Below are 18403 nucleotides of genomic sequence, written 5' to 3'. Positions count from 1 at the left end.
CATACCCTAAGTATTCGGATAGCGTGCCTACTGACGAGTAGGAGACGGACATACCCTAAGTTTCCGGATAGCGTTTCTCGTGACCAACTGGCAGTCGTACAGCTCGATCAGCTGCAAGTTGTGGCACGAAGTCAGGTGCTCCAGCGCCCCATCCGTCACCAGCGGACAGTTGTCTAGACCTGGAAACAAAAAATTGGTCAACTATGGATCAAATTATTCAACCCTATGTCAAAAAGAATTTGAAATAGAGGTGTATTGTCAAAGAAAACTTTGTAGCGACGTAAATTTACTGCCATCTTTCGACACATAATTAAAATTTTACGCCATTTGACTTTGATCCTTATTATTTCACAGATATGTGTTCAATTAGTTAAATATCATAAAGTGGCGCCATCTTACCGGGCACCACCTAAAGGTTATGGCTAACAACTTAGTGGGACTATTAGAAGTATTAGAACAAATCAAATTATTTTTAGAAAATAATTTAATTTGTTTTTATTTCAAGTAGAAACACTACTATATAAATTATAAACTGAAATAAATGTCATATAATAAGAAAAACTCACTAACTTGGTCACTTTTTCTTAGTATATGGCATTTTTTTCAGTTTACAACTTGGTGATAATTAGTGGGATAACCCTCCATGCCCCCTGCGCTTTCACAATGTTCGGTGCGTCGATAAAACCTATCCTAATTTTTTTGGTAATAACTTTCAAAATTCAAAAATATATTCTGCAAGTAGACCTCTTTTACAAGTCAATACAACATTTATAGTAACATCATGTATTGACATGAAAAATACATAAAAACATTTACAAATACAACAGCCAATACCTGGGTAAACATTACATTATAATAATCTTAAAATAAATAATTACTACAATACAATAGAGATGTATAGTCTCTATGGTTAAAAATACATTAAAACTAGAGATGTAAAAGGTCCCCAATGTCAAAATACTAATACTAATAAGATTTGGAGGTGTAAAGTCTCTCCAATTCAAAATGAAACGTATACTAAATAAATAAATCGTGTCTAGACTGCTAACCTAGCAGTCTCACAAGCTCGGCCAAATATCACCTTCCCATACAGCTGGAGTTTCGTTCTCATTTTAAAACTACGTATTGGACTATAATGAAACTTTTCACATACAATGACATGAGGTATATCTATGACTGTAATTAGTTACAGTGACTGTGTTAGTGGGAATACTCCGACATGGAGAGCTACTTGATACCGATGTGCTTCATCAGGGACATCAGGTCGCAGTGGCTTATCTTTTTTTAGGGTTCCGTAGCCAAATGGCATAAAACGGAACCCTTATAGTTTCGCCATGTCCGTCTGTCTGTCTGTCTGTCTGTCTGTCCGAGGCTTTGCTCCGTAGTCGTTAGTGCTAGAAAGCTGAAATTTGGCATGGATATATAAATCAATAAAGCCGACAAAGTCGTACAATAAAATCTAAAAATTTAATTTTTTTTAGGGTACCTCCCCTACACGTAAAGTGGGGGTGAATTTTTTTTTTTCGCTTCAACCCTAGAGTGTGGGGTATCGTTGGAAAGGTCTTTCAAAACTAATAGGGGTTTTCAAGAAACATTTTTTGATAAAGTGAATATATTCGGAGATAATCGCTCCGAAAGAAAAAAAAAATGTGTCCCCCCCCCTCTAACTTTTGAACCATGGGTCCAAAAAATATGAAAAAAATCGTGGAAGTAGAGCTTAAGAAAGACATTAAATGAAAACTATAGCGGACATGATCAGTTTAGCTGTTTTTGAGTTATCGCAAAAAGTTTTACCTTCATAGTAAAAAGACTTACTTTAATTAGGTACTGATTATGCAAATTTGCCTATTTTTTTTTTTTTTTTTATGGTAGAGGAGGCAAACGAGCAGACGGATCACCTGATTCTATTTGTTTAACTCGGGTGAAAGGTACCATTTACTACACTTTAAGCTCCAGTTTAGCTTATTGTGACGGAAGAGTAACTACGGAACCCTACACTGAGCGTGGCCCGACATGCTCTTGGCCGGTTATTTTTATTACGTAAAGGTAAGCATTTGACCACAATCTCACCTGATGGAAGTGCCGATGCAGTCTAGGATGGAACACGCTTACCTAAAAGATGTCTATTCACTCTCGATTTAAAAAGGTCCAAGTTATAGTGGACTGGGAATAGATTTGCAGGAAGTGAATTCCACTCCTTAGCCGTTCGCTTGATAAAGCTGGATGCGTAGCGTTTAGTGCGAATCAGTGGTAAAGTAACGACGTAAGGGTGAAACGCAAGTCCGCGTCTAGTCCCACGGTGGCAGAACGGAGATGGGGGGATTAGATTATGTAATCCCATCGCACACTCCCCGAAATGTATCCTGTAGAATACCGATAAACAGGCTACCTTTCTACGGTGTTCTAGGCTCTGCAGTCTAGCCTCTACCAATCTCGCATCCCCAATAAGCTTCCTAGCGCGTTTGTCTATGGAACCTAGGGTGGCTAGCTGATACTTGGCGGATCCATCCCAAAGGTGACTGCAATACTCCATACACGACCGGACTTAGTAGCATATCTATGGAAAGCAGTGGCATATCTATGGAAAGCAGTGGCATATCTATGGAAAGCAGTGGCATATCTATGGAAAGCAGTGGCATATATATGGAAAGATGTGGCATATCTATGGAAAGCAGTGGCATATATATGGAAAGATGTGGCATATCTATGGAAAGCAGTGGCATATATATGGAAAGATGTGGCATATCTATGGAAAGCAGTGTTGGCTACATACCCAGGACGGTGAGGTGTTCGGCGGCGCAGGGAGACATAGACAGCTGTTTGATCCCGTTGTCTGTTATTAGCTCGCAGTGAGACAATGTCTGCGAACAACCATTTATAAATTAATACATTTTTCTACTCGTCGACTGTAATGGTTGAATTAAGATTACGTATACCAAACTGTTATTGGGTACTTTTCACGTATAGGCTCCCAACTCAACTATAATATCCAGTTCGAAACGGTTTAGTCAACTATAATGAAATTGACCAATCACAGCTCGCCGCGATCGAGGGGACGAAACAAAACGATAGCTCAAATTAATTATTTATTTTAGGTTGTATAGTAGAAACAATTGCTTCATAAGTCATAAACGCAAATGTGACACTCTTAATATAACAACATCCATAGACTACAAAAACCGCTTAGCGTTGCTTGTTAGTCTCCATAGGCTACGGTGGCCAAAATCGAGAAAAAACTGTCTAAATATTGAATTTAGCGCAGAGCAAGTACCAGGGCCTCATGAGTTACGAGAAGGTGTCGTTGCCCACCCCGCCGTACGGCCGGGCGCGTACGAGTATGAAGGTATCGCGGCTGCTCGCGTATCTTAAATAGTACTATTTGGCTTGTTTACCTGTATGATTCTATTAGTTTAATAGTACATTACGATACAAGTGCGAAAAATAGGAAATTCGAAACGAGTGGCGATAAATTAAAACACGACCGAAGGGAGTGTTTTAAATCGACACGAGTTGCGAATTACCTATTCGCACATGTATCGTACAACGTTTTACAGTACATATGGCCCTTTAAATGTTCGACACAGTAACGTAATATGCTACTTCTCGCACTAGTGCTATAAAGTAGCCCCATATGTACTGTAAAGTATTATTTACAGTACATATGGTGCTACTTTTCCGCACTAGTGCGTAAATTAGCACATTATGTAACTATGTTGAAAATTTAAAGAGTCATATGTACTGTAAAACGTTGTACGATACATGTGCGAATAGGTAATTCGCAACTCGTGTCGATTTAAAACACTCCCTTCGGTCGTGTTTTAATTTATCGCCACTCGTTTCGAATTTCATATTTTTCGCACTTGTATCGTTATGTACTATTTTGTTGACACGTAGAAAAAGTATTGTATACAATAGTGATATAATCAAACTTTTCAATCTCGTACCTTACTTGGGCAACTCAGCAAGCTTCGTTACCAAAACCCGGTACTCTACTGGCAAGTTGTCTATAATATCACGATTGTATGTACAAAATATTATTGTTAGGAACAGAATAAAGAAAGACGGAAATAAAAATGGATTTAAAGCAGTACCTTGTGGTCGGTGAGATAATATGTGGCATTATCTATGAAAAGGGACCTTATTGTCGATGGCGCTTACGCCGCACTGCGTCGCGCAGCGTTTTATTTGTATCGGAGCATCGTTTATGACGGCGGAAGCGCCATCAACAATAAAGTCCCTTTTCATATATATCGTCACATATTACTTGTATTTCTCACGTCGCACGGGCCCGCCATGTTTTCTTTAATCTTCTTGGTTTTTCTTCTGATCTCACTAATGAATCTCAGTCAGTGTCCACTCACAACATAATAAAATACATAAGGCCCGAAGTCGAAAGGGATTGATATTTTAACTTTAAAATAAAAAATCAAATCAAATGCAGGCAAGATGCATCATGCATGATTGGTTTTTGTGAAGTGTTCCTTCAATCTAAAACATGAATGAATGACGTTTCGAATGATGGATTCCGGTAGAAATGATAGAACGTAAATTTGACGTATAATGTTGTTAGATGAACTAATATAACGGATCAATGTGTGTGAGTTTCTCGTAAAATTTTTAGAGCAGGTTTTATAATTATAAAAAAAAAATCAAAATGGTAGAGCTCTATTGGGCCGAGGTCTTTAGCTGACAGAGCTAGTAGTTTTATAATATTAATAGTAATATTACCAGTTTCTCAAGCCTCGGACAACCCATAGACAAATGCACGAGCGTGACGTCTGTAATGAGCACGCACTCTTCCAGGTCCATCCGCTCCAGCATCCGGCAACTCTGGAATAGATAGAAACGTTAAGAGGAAATAGCTTGCTCCTAACGAAATAACGGTACTTTTTCCATGAAATATCCATTTCGAGAGAAAACGGTGTCCACTGACTAAATTCTCCCACATTTTAGTAGGTTTTATCCATTTTTGTATGGAGTCGGTCGTTATATGACGATCCTAGAAAAATAGAACTAAACTGGATAGTAGACTAGTCAGCACTTGTCAACTAGTACCCACCCTGGCCAGGGCCTGGAAGCCGGCGTCCGTGAGCTGCGTGCACTGCGCCAGCTCCAGCGTCACCAGCTCGGGGCAGCGCGCCGCCAGCGAGGCGTCCGTCAGCACTGGTCAACTAGTACCCACCCTGGCCAGGGCCTGGAAGCCGGCGTCCGTGAGCTGCGTGCACTGCGCCAGCTCCAGCGTCACCAGCTCGGGGCAGCGCGCCGCCAGCGAGGCGTCCGTCAGCACTGGTCAACTAGTACCCACCCTGGCCAGGGCCTGGAAGCCGGCGTCCGTGAGCTGCGTGCACTGCGCCAGCTCCAGCGTCACCAGCTCGGGGCAGCGCGCCGCCAGCGAGGCGTCCGTCAGCACTGGTCAGCTAGTACCCACCCTGGCCAGGGCCTGGAAGCCGGCGTCCGTGAGCTGCGTGCACTGCGCCAGCTCCAGCGTCACCAGCTCGGGGCAGCGCGCCGCCAGCGAGGCGTCCGTCAGCACTGGTCAACTAGTACCCACCCTGGCCAGGGCCTGGAAGCCGGCGTCCGTGAGCTGCGTGCACTGCGCCAGCTCCAGCGTCACCAGCTCGGGGCAGCGCGCCGCCAGCGAGGCGTCCGTCAGCACTGGTCAACTAGTACCCACCCTGGCCAGGGCCTGGAAGCCGGCGTCCGTGAGCTGCGTGCACTGCGCCAGCTCCAGCGTCACCAGCTCGGGGCAGCGCGCCGCCAGCGAGGCGTCCGTCAGCACTGGTCAACTAGTACCCACCCTGGCCAGGGCCTGGAAGCCGGCGTCCGTGAGCTGCGTGCACTGCGCCAGCTCCAGCGTCACCAGCTCGGGGCAGCGCGCCGCCAGCGAGGCGTCCGTCAGCACTGGTCAACTAGTACCCACCCTGGCCAGGGCCTGGAAGCCGGCGTCCGTGAGCTGCGTGCACTGCGCCAGCTCCAGCGTCACCAGCTCGGGGCAGCGCGCCGCCAGCGAGGCGTCCGTCAGCACTGGTCAACTAGTACCCACCCTGGCCAGGGCCTGGAAGCCGGCGTCCGTGAGCTGCGTGCACTGCGCCAGCTCCAGCGTCACCAGCTCGGGGCAGCGCGCCGCCAGCGAGGCGTCCGTCAGCACTGGTCAACTAGTACCCACCCTGGCCAGGGCCTGGAAGCCGGCGTCCGTGAGCTGCGTGCACTGCGCCAGCTCCAGCGTCACCAGCTCGGGGCAGCGCGCCGCCAGCGAGGCGTCCGTCAGCACTGGTCAACTAGTACCCACCCTGGCCAGGGCCTGGAAGCCGGCGTCCGTGAGCTGCGTGCACTGCGCCAGCTCCAGCGTCACCAGCTCGGGGCAGCGCGCCGCCAGCGCCGCCAGCGCGGCGTCCGTCAGCCGCGAGCACCCCGACACGCACAGGAGGCGCATGCCGCCGTTCAACTTGGATATGGATTCGTCTGTTAAACTCTGAAAGATATCAAACATACTAAATGTTTTTTTTTAGGAAACAAACGGTCACATATTAATATATATAAGCTTAAGTGATAACAAACAGACCTTAGGTTCCATTGAAAATAAAATAATACATAGTTAATTACAGATCGAAACAGGGAAGGTGTTAGGCATCTTTATGTGTCTTCTTTATTTGATATTAGTAATAAAAAAAATATACAACCTATCCGATAATTATTGAAACAGACATTAATGTTAAACCTGCTTACTGTATTACTAGTTATTGTATTTTTTCCTCTGAAGACTAGTAAATAGAATTTAAGTATGGCTTATGATTTCATTTTCTTTATGCTGTTAGTATGTATGTCAACATTATGTACTTAATAATGAACCTCCAGGTCTATGATTCTTAAGTATGTTAAGTACTCTACATTGTACTTCAAATCCATTTATATATGTGACCGTTTGTGTTCTAAATAAATTAAAAAAAAACTGTCACGCATACAGGTACTTCAAAACATCGGTAGGTAATTAATAAATGCATGACATAGTAGGGAATTTAAAATGGCATACAAAATCAATTAAAAATATATGTATCGCTACAGTTATTATGCGTGTAAATAATATATAGTTACTAAGTACTTCGAAGAAAAACATATTTCTGTATTAACACAAGAGGACGTGCTGCCTGTCAGGATGGCCGTGTCGGAATTGAAAAAAACCCTACAAAATAAAAAATGTCGCTGTCTAAATCAATTAACGTATATAAAAGCGTTTAAAAATAATGTTATATTAGAGATTTTTGCGATGAAAATTATTGCACAGACCACGCAGAGTTAGCTTGGTCTGATTATAGATTTCCTTATTTTATATATATTTTGGTATAAAAGTAGCATCAATTTTTTTTTTCTCGCCGATGTAATGGTTGAATTAAGATTTCGTATACCAAACTATTTTCATATATGGGCTTCCACTCAACTATAAGATTCATTTCGATACGCTGTAAAAAAAAAGTACTAATCACGTGCTGCCACGCTCCTTAAGAAAAGACTAAACGGGCTCGGGGCGGGAGTCGCGCGTTTATGTCTTTTGTACTACATTTTTGTGTACTGAAATACTTACCAATTTTCATTAATTATTTAGGTTTTATAGTAAAAAAAAAGTATTATTTTAGATGACTCGAAGAAAAAGTGTTTTACGCAATAGTGATATAATCAAGCTTTTCAATCTCGTACCTTATTTAGGCAACTCAGTAAGCTTCGTTGCCTAAACAAGAGCACTCGACTGAAAAGCTCACTATTATATAACAATTGTATAAAATACTAATAAAAGGCACTTACTTCGCAGCCCTGTAAATTGAGCACCTGATTTTTACATAATACAACATTTTATTGCACTAATATAACACAGAGAATACAATGTGTACAAAGGCGAACTTATCTCCTTAAGGGATCTTTTTCAGCTAACCTTTAAGGGGCTCCCCGCGGAAATCGATGTAAAATTTTTGAGTAGTTTTGAGTCGTTACTCCTACATTTGCACTATAGATAGAATTATAAGACAAACGGCTATCGGTTCTTTATTCTTTTATCTCCATTCTGGTCTGCCGGATTTTGAAACAAATAAACACTTATTTTTAATATTTTTTTTTAACATTGTCTAAAAAAACACTTTTTTCGTTACTCAATTGCTGTGAAGGATTTTACATGTACGAAATCTACACATTTGGGTTCGCCTTCGACGTCTCTAAAAACTGGTCAGAGAATTTAATTTCAAAATAATTAACACTAAAGTTATGACCAGTAAATCAGTTATTTGGACTAGAATTGTTCAACTTTGATGCCAAATATCTCAAAAACAGTGAAATTTGAAGTAAATATGTGACCCGATACTGCTTACAGCCGTTGCTGTTAATATGAAAAGCTTATATATTATATCACAATTGTATAATAGTAGTTTATGTGATTGCTAAATAATAAAAGGCATTAAAATACACGAGTGTTTTAATGTCTAATTATGTACAGTTACATACACTATTTTATCTACACACATAAACTTTCTATGAAATATTCACTAACACAAATTACAGCCTCCGTTAGGGCATCGTTGCCAAATCGTTCCTCTCTTGGCGGAACTCGCGGATATGTGGTGGCGTCACCGTTTTTTTTTTATCGCTTATTTTACATGAAATTTGCTATAGTTACCTTAAAAACAACAAAACATATTCATTTTATACTTAAAACTAATTAAAAGATAAACTGTACGTCAAATGGCGGTAAATGAAAACTTTTTTCACTCATGTAGTTTTTTTTTTTAATTCAGAGACAAACTAGAGTCGGGGGCCTATTTCCGTATCATTCGATACAAACTAACATGCGAGATATGTCAAAATTGTATGCAATTGACATTTCATTTCGAACAAAAAGGCATCTCGACTGATATTAGAATAGAGGTCAAATCGAATTGCTTTTTTTTCAGAGATGTTCCAAATTTGAATGCATAACCAAATCGATTTTGATGTAGTTATGAAGCTATAACTACACTATCACAGATAAGAAATTTATTGTAACAAAACAGTTTATCGTAATGTTGGCCATTATTTACGGATTTTGAAGGCATCATAGAGGGTTTATGATATGTGTGTAGATAAAATACTATTAAAAGGTACTCACTTCGCAACCCTGCACATTGAGCACCTCCAGGTCGGGGCAGTATGTGGCTAGACACGACACGGCTCTGTCGTTCACGTTCTTGCAGCCTGCCAAACAAACACTGCATGTTAGCAAAGAGAATTTGTAATAGACGAGGATTGTCAAAGAAAACTTTTTTAGCCACAGTAAATTTACTGCCATCTTTCGACACAATTGGGTACTTGACACATGTTGAATATTATAACAAAATATAGTTAAATGGATAGAAAATGAGCCATCAATTACAAAAAAGTTGAATTTAAAAAATCGTATTGAGATTATAAAAAAACACAAGGCTCCAAAGTCTAAAAAAAATATTATTTTTTGTCTTTCAAAAACAGAAAATAAAATGGTACCATTCGATTCCTTACATTTTATTGAAAAATAAATTGTACAACAACTATATACATAAACGCAAAACGCAATATTTAAGGGTCAAAATGGCAATTTCCTTGGTGTTCCATACATTTAGGACAGACTTATATAATGTGACGTCACATCACCTTATCATTTTGTTAGAGGCGTTTCAATCATCATTTCTGACCTTTGTGTTGCTTAACCTTTTGACCGCCAAAGACGTCATATGACGCGTGCGGCTACAGCCCAATATCAACCTTCATGCGTACCGACAAGGTTCACGATTACGCGCCGCGTACGATAGGCGTGGCGTTCAAAAGGTTAAATGCCATGAGTCCTATATAGACATTTGATCCTCAGGAAAATCAAGATCGATTGACATTATTTACAAAAAACTGTCAAGTAGCCAATTAAAACTTACTTACTTTACTTTTGGAACGCACATTTGACTTTGATCCTTATTCTTTCATTGATATGTGTTAAATTAGATAATTATCAAAAAGTGGCGCCATCTTATAGATCAAAGGCCAAAGGTATGGCGGCATCGTTTCGAGCGATGGCGCCACAAACTTTAGCCGATGCTCGGTAAGATGGCGCCACTTTTTGATATTTAATATATCCGTGAAAGAATAACAAAGTCAAATGGCGTTCTAGAGTAGAATAAGAATTTTTTTATTGCCACATATTACAGGCTCACTATAAAACGAAAAAAAAAGTGGCTGTGACTGTAACAGACTGACATCTACATTTATTTATTTACTCTCTTAGAAATTATTGAATTTGTTTGGAGTGAATTTCGCGCATAATATTCGCACTTGTCACCTGACATCTGGCGGTTAATAACTGAACTAGTAGGTAGTTTACTCATGATAATATTGCATAGTACAATATTTGTTTATAATATATTTTTCAATATAAATTAAGTAATGTTTATTGAATAATCGATTAAACACAATAAACTACTTCGTAAGCTTTTAATTTATTTATGTTATCTTTAGAGATGCCATCTGTTGTAAGGCAGATCAATCTAAATACGCGGGAATAAAAGTGACCAATCATAGACGAGGATAGTAAATATTATCCAATCAAAACTCTGAATTCTGGTTGGGCTTAGGAGTAGGATTAACATGGCGGTTGAGGGGTTCTCATGGGGGAACGAGGTTATTTAAGGAACTGCAAAGTGGATTCGTGGTCTTTTGCCTTCAGGAGAGCGTCGAGTCAAGAAGGAATCCTGTGAGTGTTAGGTTGTAAGGAAATCCATGTGTCTAAGCTTGTTTGCAGATATGTCTATTAGCGGCCATCTTCAGGAGATATGAAAAGAACAGCGACTGCAATGGGCGACGCGCGGGTCGTATTGACTTGAACCATGGTTGTGAAGAACGGTGTGAGCCTACCACGGCAGCTGCCGAAAGGGCTACATTTCACGAGCATCGGGTCTTAAAGGTTCTTAAATTGTCACTGTGAAAACCGTGTGTTAGAACTTGTTCGCAGATACGAGTATAAGCTGCCACCTTCGTTGGAAGCTTAGCGTGTGGATACGGCCAACATGGGCGGGAAGCTGTAGGAGCTTCATCCGGACCATGGGCGTGTTGAAAAACACAAAACCCATCATGGGTCAGCTGCCAAACTACGTGTTACGGTGCGGTAATTTCATATACCTACTTAATTATTTGCATATCATTTTATATTTTGAGGAAACCTAAAATACATATTTCGTTCATTCATAGGCTCCAATGTTTGCTTAATATCAGTAGGATTGTAGGCTTGGTTGATACCAACGAATTGCCTATAAATAAAATCATTATTTCTATATATGAATAGCGGGTAGGTTGAATAGATCGCGTTGGGTACCCTTCATTGTGGAACGAGATGACAATTCTTATGCTCTGTGGATGCAAGTCGGATTCTTGTACGAGAGTGTTATTTTAACTACGACGGCAAAATGGATTGAGATATTTAATTTCATTTGTTCAGTGAATTCCTAAATCATGTATATGCTTTTAAATATAATCAATTTTGAAGATGGGTAAATCAGGGTTCGTGTGTGATATGATTATAGGGTAGGTAGATGCATTCAATTACTACTTACTACTTGATTTGAGTTGTGAAATCATTAGCAACTAAATGAATGTGTGTTTAGTAGTAAACGAGCGCGTTTATTATTGTGGATTAAGAGGAATTCCTAGTTGCGATTTTTCCATACAAACGCTCTCGACTGATTCCTCCCTGGATTTTTAACCTAGAGCAGTGATTTTTTCAAATAAGATCAATATCATCAATATCTGTGCCGCTATGTTTTGCTTTTTTGGATTATTTTATTTTGAAGAAAGATACACCGCCTCGAAAATCGCAAAAACGGCTCAATTGAATTGGCTGTAAAAAAAGGCACAGTATACAAATATGACAAAAAATATCCAAAAAATCAAAACATAGCGGCATAGATTATTTCTTCCTCTTGCAGTTTCCAAAATTTCATAAAGATTGATTGCGTTTTGGAGGAGGAAACAGTCGAGAGCGAAACCTCGATTTTTGAGTTTTTTGCATGTGAATTTCAGTCCGGGCTGCAGTTGTCCTTATCGCACGAATTGGAGGCGGAGACAGTTTCTAAATATACGTACACAGAAGAAATAGTGATGGGCATAACATCCTTATTAGGGATTGCAGAACCGGTACTGTTTTAAAGAACCAGGATTTCCCGGTACTTTCGTAACCGGTCTAATTATTTCATTATTTTAAATAAAACGACAGCATTTTGCGATTTGACCACTTTTCGTATTATAATTTAATAATCACATGTTCTTTTACTAAGTATAATCACAATAAACAAGGTAATTTTTTTAAGAAATATACTTTGTATTTTACATTGCGCACACTTGTGCGTCACAAGTAAAAGATAACTACTTTGATGTTTGCCACTAGATGGCAAATTTAATGCAATTACATTGACGAGGGGATTTATATACTTATAAGCAGGGATCGGAAACCGGTATTTTTTGTATGGGAACGAAAACGGTTTTTTTTCGTTCTTTGTTAATTATTTCATTCCTAATCGGGCAATCTAATAATACGAAGTCGTTATCTAAAAACACAACTGAGTCCTACATTTTGAGTATAAAATAAACCGAAATATATGGTTATTTCGATGTTTTTGCAAAAAACCGGCTCCGATCCCTGCTTATAAGTATCGCAGTCGTATTGTATAATCCGCCGTATTACATTACGGCTAGCCGATATCAAAATAAGGGCCATTTTGAAATGCGGCGGTTCAACGATTAAGGTATGTTGGGTAAATACCGGATGCGGGTGAAGAACGTAGGACATTCATTTCTCCCTAATTTGGCTTTATTTTTTAATGGTGGCAACATTGTGTAAGACATCATTTCATTGCGCCTCGACTGCCAGTGTCCCCGCGTTGCTTAGGGAGTTTGTGCTATGCGCAATCCAGGCGCGGATACAAGATTTGGCTTAGGGGGGGGCCATTTTGAGAAAATCATATATTTTTGCACAGAAAATAAGGTAAAAAAAAATTTACTCAATTTAGTAATGTGAGAGCCAGGGTTTTAGGGGGGGGCCATTGCCCCTATGGCCCCCCCCCCTTGTATCCGCGCCTGGCGCAATCACAGAGAGCAAGGTAAATTTCGCGAATTTGAATTCGCCCTGTAATTTATTTTGCGTATTGTGATGAAACTGTGTTTGTTTTTGTAATTGTGTTAACAGACCTAGCACTGCTGTAGACCGATATCCGATCGTGACCCATCCAGGTAAAGATCGGAAAGAAACAATCCCATCTTTACCTATTTAAAACAGCAGTGATTGTCAAACTTTAAATTTTCTTCAATTTACCTACTGACCTACTTAATTATCACATTTATTGTTTTCTTGATCACACTTTCGTACCATTATTTTTATCCTGTACCATCCAGTTGTATGTGTATGTACACTTACTTACTGACAATGTAATTTTTTTAATTTCCGCAACCCAAAGGTTGCCTGGAAGAGATCGCTTTTTAGCGATAAGACCGCATGTTGTTTACCTGTGCTTATGTTTCTGTTTTCTTTTGTATTGTTTTCTTTTATTGAGGTGTGTAATAAAGAGTATTTATATTGTATAGGGATGATGATACATGTTGAATTTTATAACAAAATCGAGTAAAATAGATAGCAAATGAGCAATTTTTCGCAATAAAGTACCTACACATACGGATGCATATGTAGATGTGCACGCATACATACATAGCTAGTTTCGGATACAAAATAGAGATAGGGCTTCGAAATTAGTTTCCTTAAAATGCTTCAAGAGGGCTCTCTTTTCCTATATATTTACTTTACTCTTTACATACGATCCTTACATTTTATAAAAAAAAGATTATATATCAACTATATATTATATACATAATTGCAAAATTAAACCAATAAAATCGCAATTTTACTTATTTTCCATACTTCAAGATGGGCTCGCAGTGACCTTGACCTTTTTAAAGAACTACTTAGTATTTTTGATTTTTAAATTTGATTCTTATTTTTTTGGCGACCTTCATTAAAAATGATTGGGCACGATTATTTTTTATTTTGATTTTTGTCCCTCCTACTTAAGTACTTAATATATTCCAGTACATTCCTTTCAATAAACAATACATTTACACTTTTACTAAACCTGTACAGTTCACGAGATCTTAAATTGTCAAAACTTCGAAACCTATCAATTATTTTAGTGGTTTTTCTTATTTTATTACTTCGTGTAAACCTTACAATAAGAGGTTTCTTAGCACATTGTTTACTTATCAAATTACCTTATGAGTTATGACATAGGTATCAAAGTTTGAGAGCCACAATTTTACCAATTTTTGTATCAGGGTTAAGATCGGATACAAAAATACGAAAAAAAACACTTTCGTTGACAACTTTTAAGTTTGTAATTATTGGTGGCTGTAATGTAATTTATATACAATGGATAATAGACAGAAGCAACTTTTTTTCACCATTCGATGTTCTCCCTTGATGGCAAAACACTCGTTACCCTAACCGTTCTATATTGAAGATTACCAAAATTCAGGCCGAATCTACGGTTATTATTTAACGATTCGCTCCTTACTTCAAGAATCTGTCACGTGCTGAGATCTCGAAAAAAATTTTTTCACGAGTTCTCTCAATTGGTCCCAAAATTTTCCGGCATTACCCAGATTGTCATTGTCATCAAGTTTAGCCCCATCGTACTATAAGTTAAATAGATTGTAGTTTAAACATATATTTATACCTACTTACAAAATTTCACAAAACACCATGATCACTCCCAACTTACTGATACGGATAGGTACAGTCAAGTGTAAAAATATGGGTGTACACATCTTACTCAAAAATATGTCCCGTTGCATCTTATTCCAGTGTAATAAGAGCGTAGTACCATATTTATGAGACGATTCTTTCGATACATATTTTTGCACTTGACTGTACGACGACGACCGAAGCAGGGACATCATTCTTTTTTTTCTCTTACTTATATAGTAATTAATAGATACAGTATAATATAAAAATGAAAAACAATATTATGTGATAACAACAAAAACAACTTGCGTCGGTCGGGCAGCGCAGGATAAATTCCGTCCGGCTCGCGGGCGATGTCGACGGAACGGCGCGCAATGAGCGAGCGTTCGAGTCTCGCGTCTGTGTGCGCGCACTCACACTTAGATAGCTCCCGCTCCCGCCCACCGCAGCGCGACAGAAACATAGCTTCAAAAATTCGAGATTTGAAAAGTTGCTCAGCTAGGAATTGCTCTTAACCGTTTACGAAAAGAAGTGGAACGTATGTATTTTCCATGTTTTAATTCAATGGCAAGGGTGGAATGTGTCTCGATTTAGATATAGATGGCATAAGTAGATGTGTTCAATTAGGTTGATAAATAACTTTAGTTGTGTTACACTCTGCGGTCATTTCTTTATCGTTTTATGTAGGTTTAGCCGTCAATATCAGTCATTATTACCATATATAGTATAACACGTAAAGTCAACGAACGGTGTAGGTAATTTAATTCATGAAATGTTTTAACATATATTTAAAATTATTTATTTCTGAATTCTCGGTTCATGTACGAGGAATATCGAGTCCTGTCAGCGGATCCTAAGGGCGCCTGCTTCGTGTCTCGCCATCAATTCCTGGGGTGTTCTGCCTTCGAGAGCTTCAACGCTTCAAATCAAGATGCGGACCTCGCAGATGTGGGCGAAGGTGAAGATTCACTCCGGTGCAAGCTAGTAGACACGGTGCGTTGGTTCTGAGTTATATGTTATCTCAATCTTGACCTGACATATCTATATATCACATACTTTCATGTTTCAGTGTTAGTGAATTACAGCACTTTGATTGAAAATGTAGGTTGATAGGTTGAGTGTATTAATTATGATGTAATACATAATTCACCTTTTACAATACTACAAAAATAATTGGTTGTGTAATTATTTGTGCGCGCGTATATAGGTATACGGCCACGTTTGTTTAATTAGCAACCAAGTTCATAAACTAGATTGATATAATTGTTTGGTGAATGAGTTTTACAAAATACTTATTTATTTAGAATGTTATACAAATGGCTAATGACGTAATATTATGTCGCAATACATTATAGGTTTTATTCAATGACTTCTTACAGTAGCTTAATTACTGTGGCTACTATAGGTATTCTGTACGCCACTAAGTTTAGATCCTTTGACTTCCACTATTATAGTTTGATTAGCATAATTGAAATGATTCTTCCTTCGAATGCCTAGTTGTCTTTATTCATATAGATACTTAGCTTCATATATTCCGTAGGGCGTAAATGTTTAACTCGATTAGAATATTAAGCACTATTTTTGTCTCAATTTCCGGTTCACGGTGGTTGCGGAGCGAGTCTTGTTCCATCAGCGGCTTTCGAGTGTCTCGGTGTCTCCGAGCATCCTCGTCGGTACCTGATCAACCCCACTGCCACGGGCGCCCAGATGCAAGACCTACCTTCTACATGAAGAGGCTGGCTGCACTACGCCGCATCTGTATCTCACGCCTGCACATTGTATCCAGTGCGCCGTCCATTTGCGTGGAACGAGAATTGATCCTGCCTTGCCTTGTCTTCTCATCATGATGTGAGAGCATCGAAGCCCCATCAAGCAGATCTTAATACCTAGCGGTGACGTAACCTTTCAATAAATTATACAAAAGGTTTTAATTTCATAGTCTAGTTATGATAGGAGTATACATTTTGGATTATGTCCAATTGAGAGGATATTATATATATTTACTAATCAATTGTAGTTGTTGAAACCTGTCACAGTGGTTTTATAAGTGGCTGTTTTAACAATGCGGTTTTTAGTTATATTTGGGATTGTCGTTGCATTTGATTGATCCCAGTTATGACTAAAAAAAAAAAAAAAAAAAATTAAAATTTAATCTGTTTATTTCATATCAAAAAAAACATGCATTTTTCTAACTTAACTACTAATCTTAAATTAAAAAGATTTTTTGAGTTAAGGAGTCTAGGCGTGTAGAATTAATTATACAGTACACTTCATCTTTGTATAAATTTTCATTATTTTCGCATTTTAAGCATGTGTTTCTTTATCATAGATCTAACTTGCCCACATGTTCGACCTTCTAATGAGCTTACTAATTCATATGGAAATCTATTCAATATACGCGGTACAATGCATTTCCATACTCTTCGACCATATTCATTGTTTGTTTTTCGGACCTCAAACGTTGGAATGTTATCTAGGTTACGTAACCGTAAGGGTCGCGTTTTTTTGTTTAAGTATTTTATGCTATTGTAGTATTGGGTTACAATGGATAAGTTTATTTTTTCAAATACAGTTAATACTCCGCAGTAATTGAATAGATTTTCATAATTGCTTTTATATTTATATTTAATTTTCATAGGTACAATAGTCTTAAGCATACGTAACTGGAGGTTATAGATATCATTTAGGTAGGTTTTGAATGATCTTCCATAACTTTCTAGGCCATAGTTTATAACAGAATCCGCCATAGACATGTAAAGGAGTCTTAATGTATTAAAAGGGACTTTATGTTTTAGTATACATAGCTTTGATAATATAGATCTAAGTTTATTACATACCCGGTGGATATGTGGACCCCAGTTAAAGTTATGGTCTATAATTAGCCCGAGGTAAGTATGTTCTTTTACAATATCGAGTTGATTACATTTACAAGTTGTGCTAGGCATGTGTAGACACTTGTGCTCGTGGGCCACGATCTTTGGTGTGAAGTTGATTTTTTTATACGGTGAGTGAATGTGCATCAGTTTGGTTTTAGTGTAGTTTAGTGACAGACCTAAGTCGTGGGCCCATTTGCACAGAATATCAAAGTCATGCTGCATCATGCTCTGGGCAGTTTCCAGGTTCTCGTGGGCTGTGATTATACATGTGTCGTCTGCAAACTGGTATACAGAAGCATGCTGGAAAATTTTACACATGTCATTTACATATAGCAGATATTCCGTTGGAGCTAAAATTGAGCCTTGCGCCGTGCCGCATAAGGTCGGAATTAGGTCACTCTGCTCGCCCGCTATGCTCACGGCGCTGTATCTATTAATATGGTAATTCTTTATAAGATCCAGCATGGGTCCCTGTATACCATTTTGTTCTAATTTTTTATAAAGTGTAATGTGGTCCAAAGTGTCAAAAGCTTTGCTAAAATCAATCATTACAGCAAGTACATGGTGTTTTTTTTCCAGATGTTCGTTGATTTCGTCAGTAAACAATGATAAGAGTTGTGATGTATTTTTATTTTTTTGAAAACCAAACTGTCTTTCGTGAATTATGCCATTACTTGATAAGAATGAGTTTAATGAGTTTCCAATATATTTTTCTATGATTTTATCTATACATGATAAGATAGTTATCGGTCTATAGTTGTTT

At 38.7% G+C, this 18403-nt stretch overlaps 1 protein-coding gene across 1 annotated transcript in view; it reads right to left on the bottom strand.

Moving 5' to 3' along the window:
- The window catches only part of LOC133532066 (F-box/LRR-repeat protein 20), a 47177-nt gene that overhangs the window by 10099 nt on the left and 18675 nt on the right, over positions 1–18403 (bottom strand). The window contains exons 8-12 of the mRNA XM_061870556.1: positions 9128–9213; positions 6290–6472; positions 4729–4830; positions 2774–2861; positions 55–179 (exon numbers count right to left, since the gene is read on the bottom strand). Coding sequence (XP_061726540.1) covers positions 55–179; positions 2774–2861; positions 4729–4830; positions 6290–6472; positions 9128–9213 — 584 coding nt within the window. The remainder of the gene's footprint in view (positions 1–54; positions 180–2773; positions 2862–4728; positions 4831–6289; positions 6473–9127; positions 9214–18403) is intronic.

Source organism: Cydia pomonella, chromosome 26, assembly GCF_033807575.1.
Source record: "Cydia pomonella isolate Wapato2018A chromosome 26, ilCydPomo1, whole genome shotgun sequence".
NCBI classification, from domain to species: Eukaryota; Metazoa; Arthropoda; class Insecta; order Lepidoptera; family Tortricidae; genus Cydia; species Cydia pomonella.
Note: the sequence above shows the minus strand (reverse complement) of the source record. Positions and strands in the feature narration are given on the sequence as shown.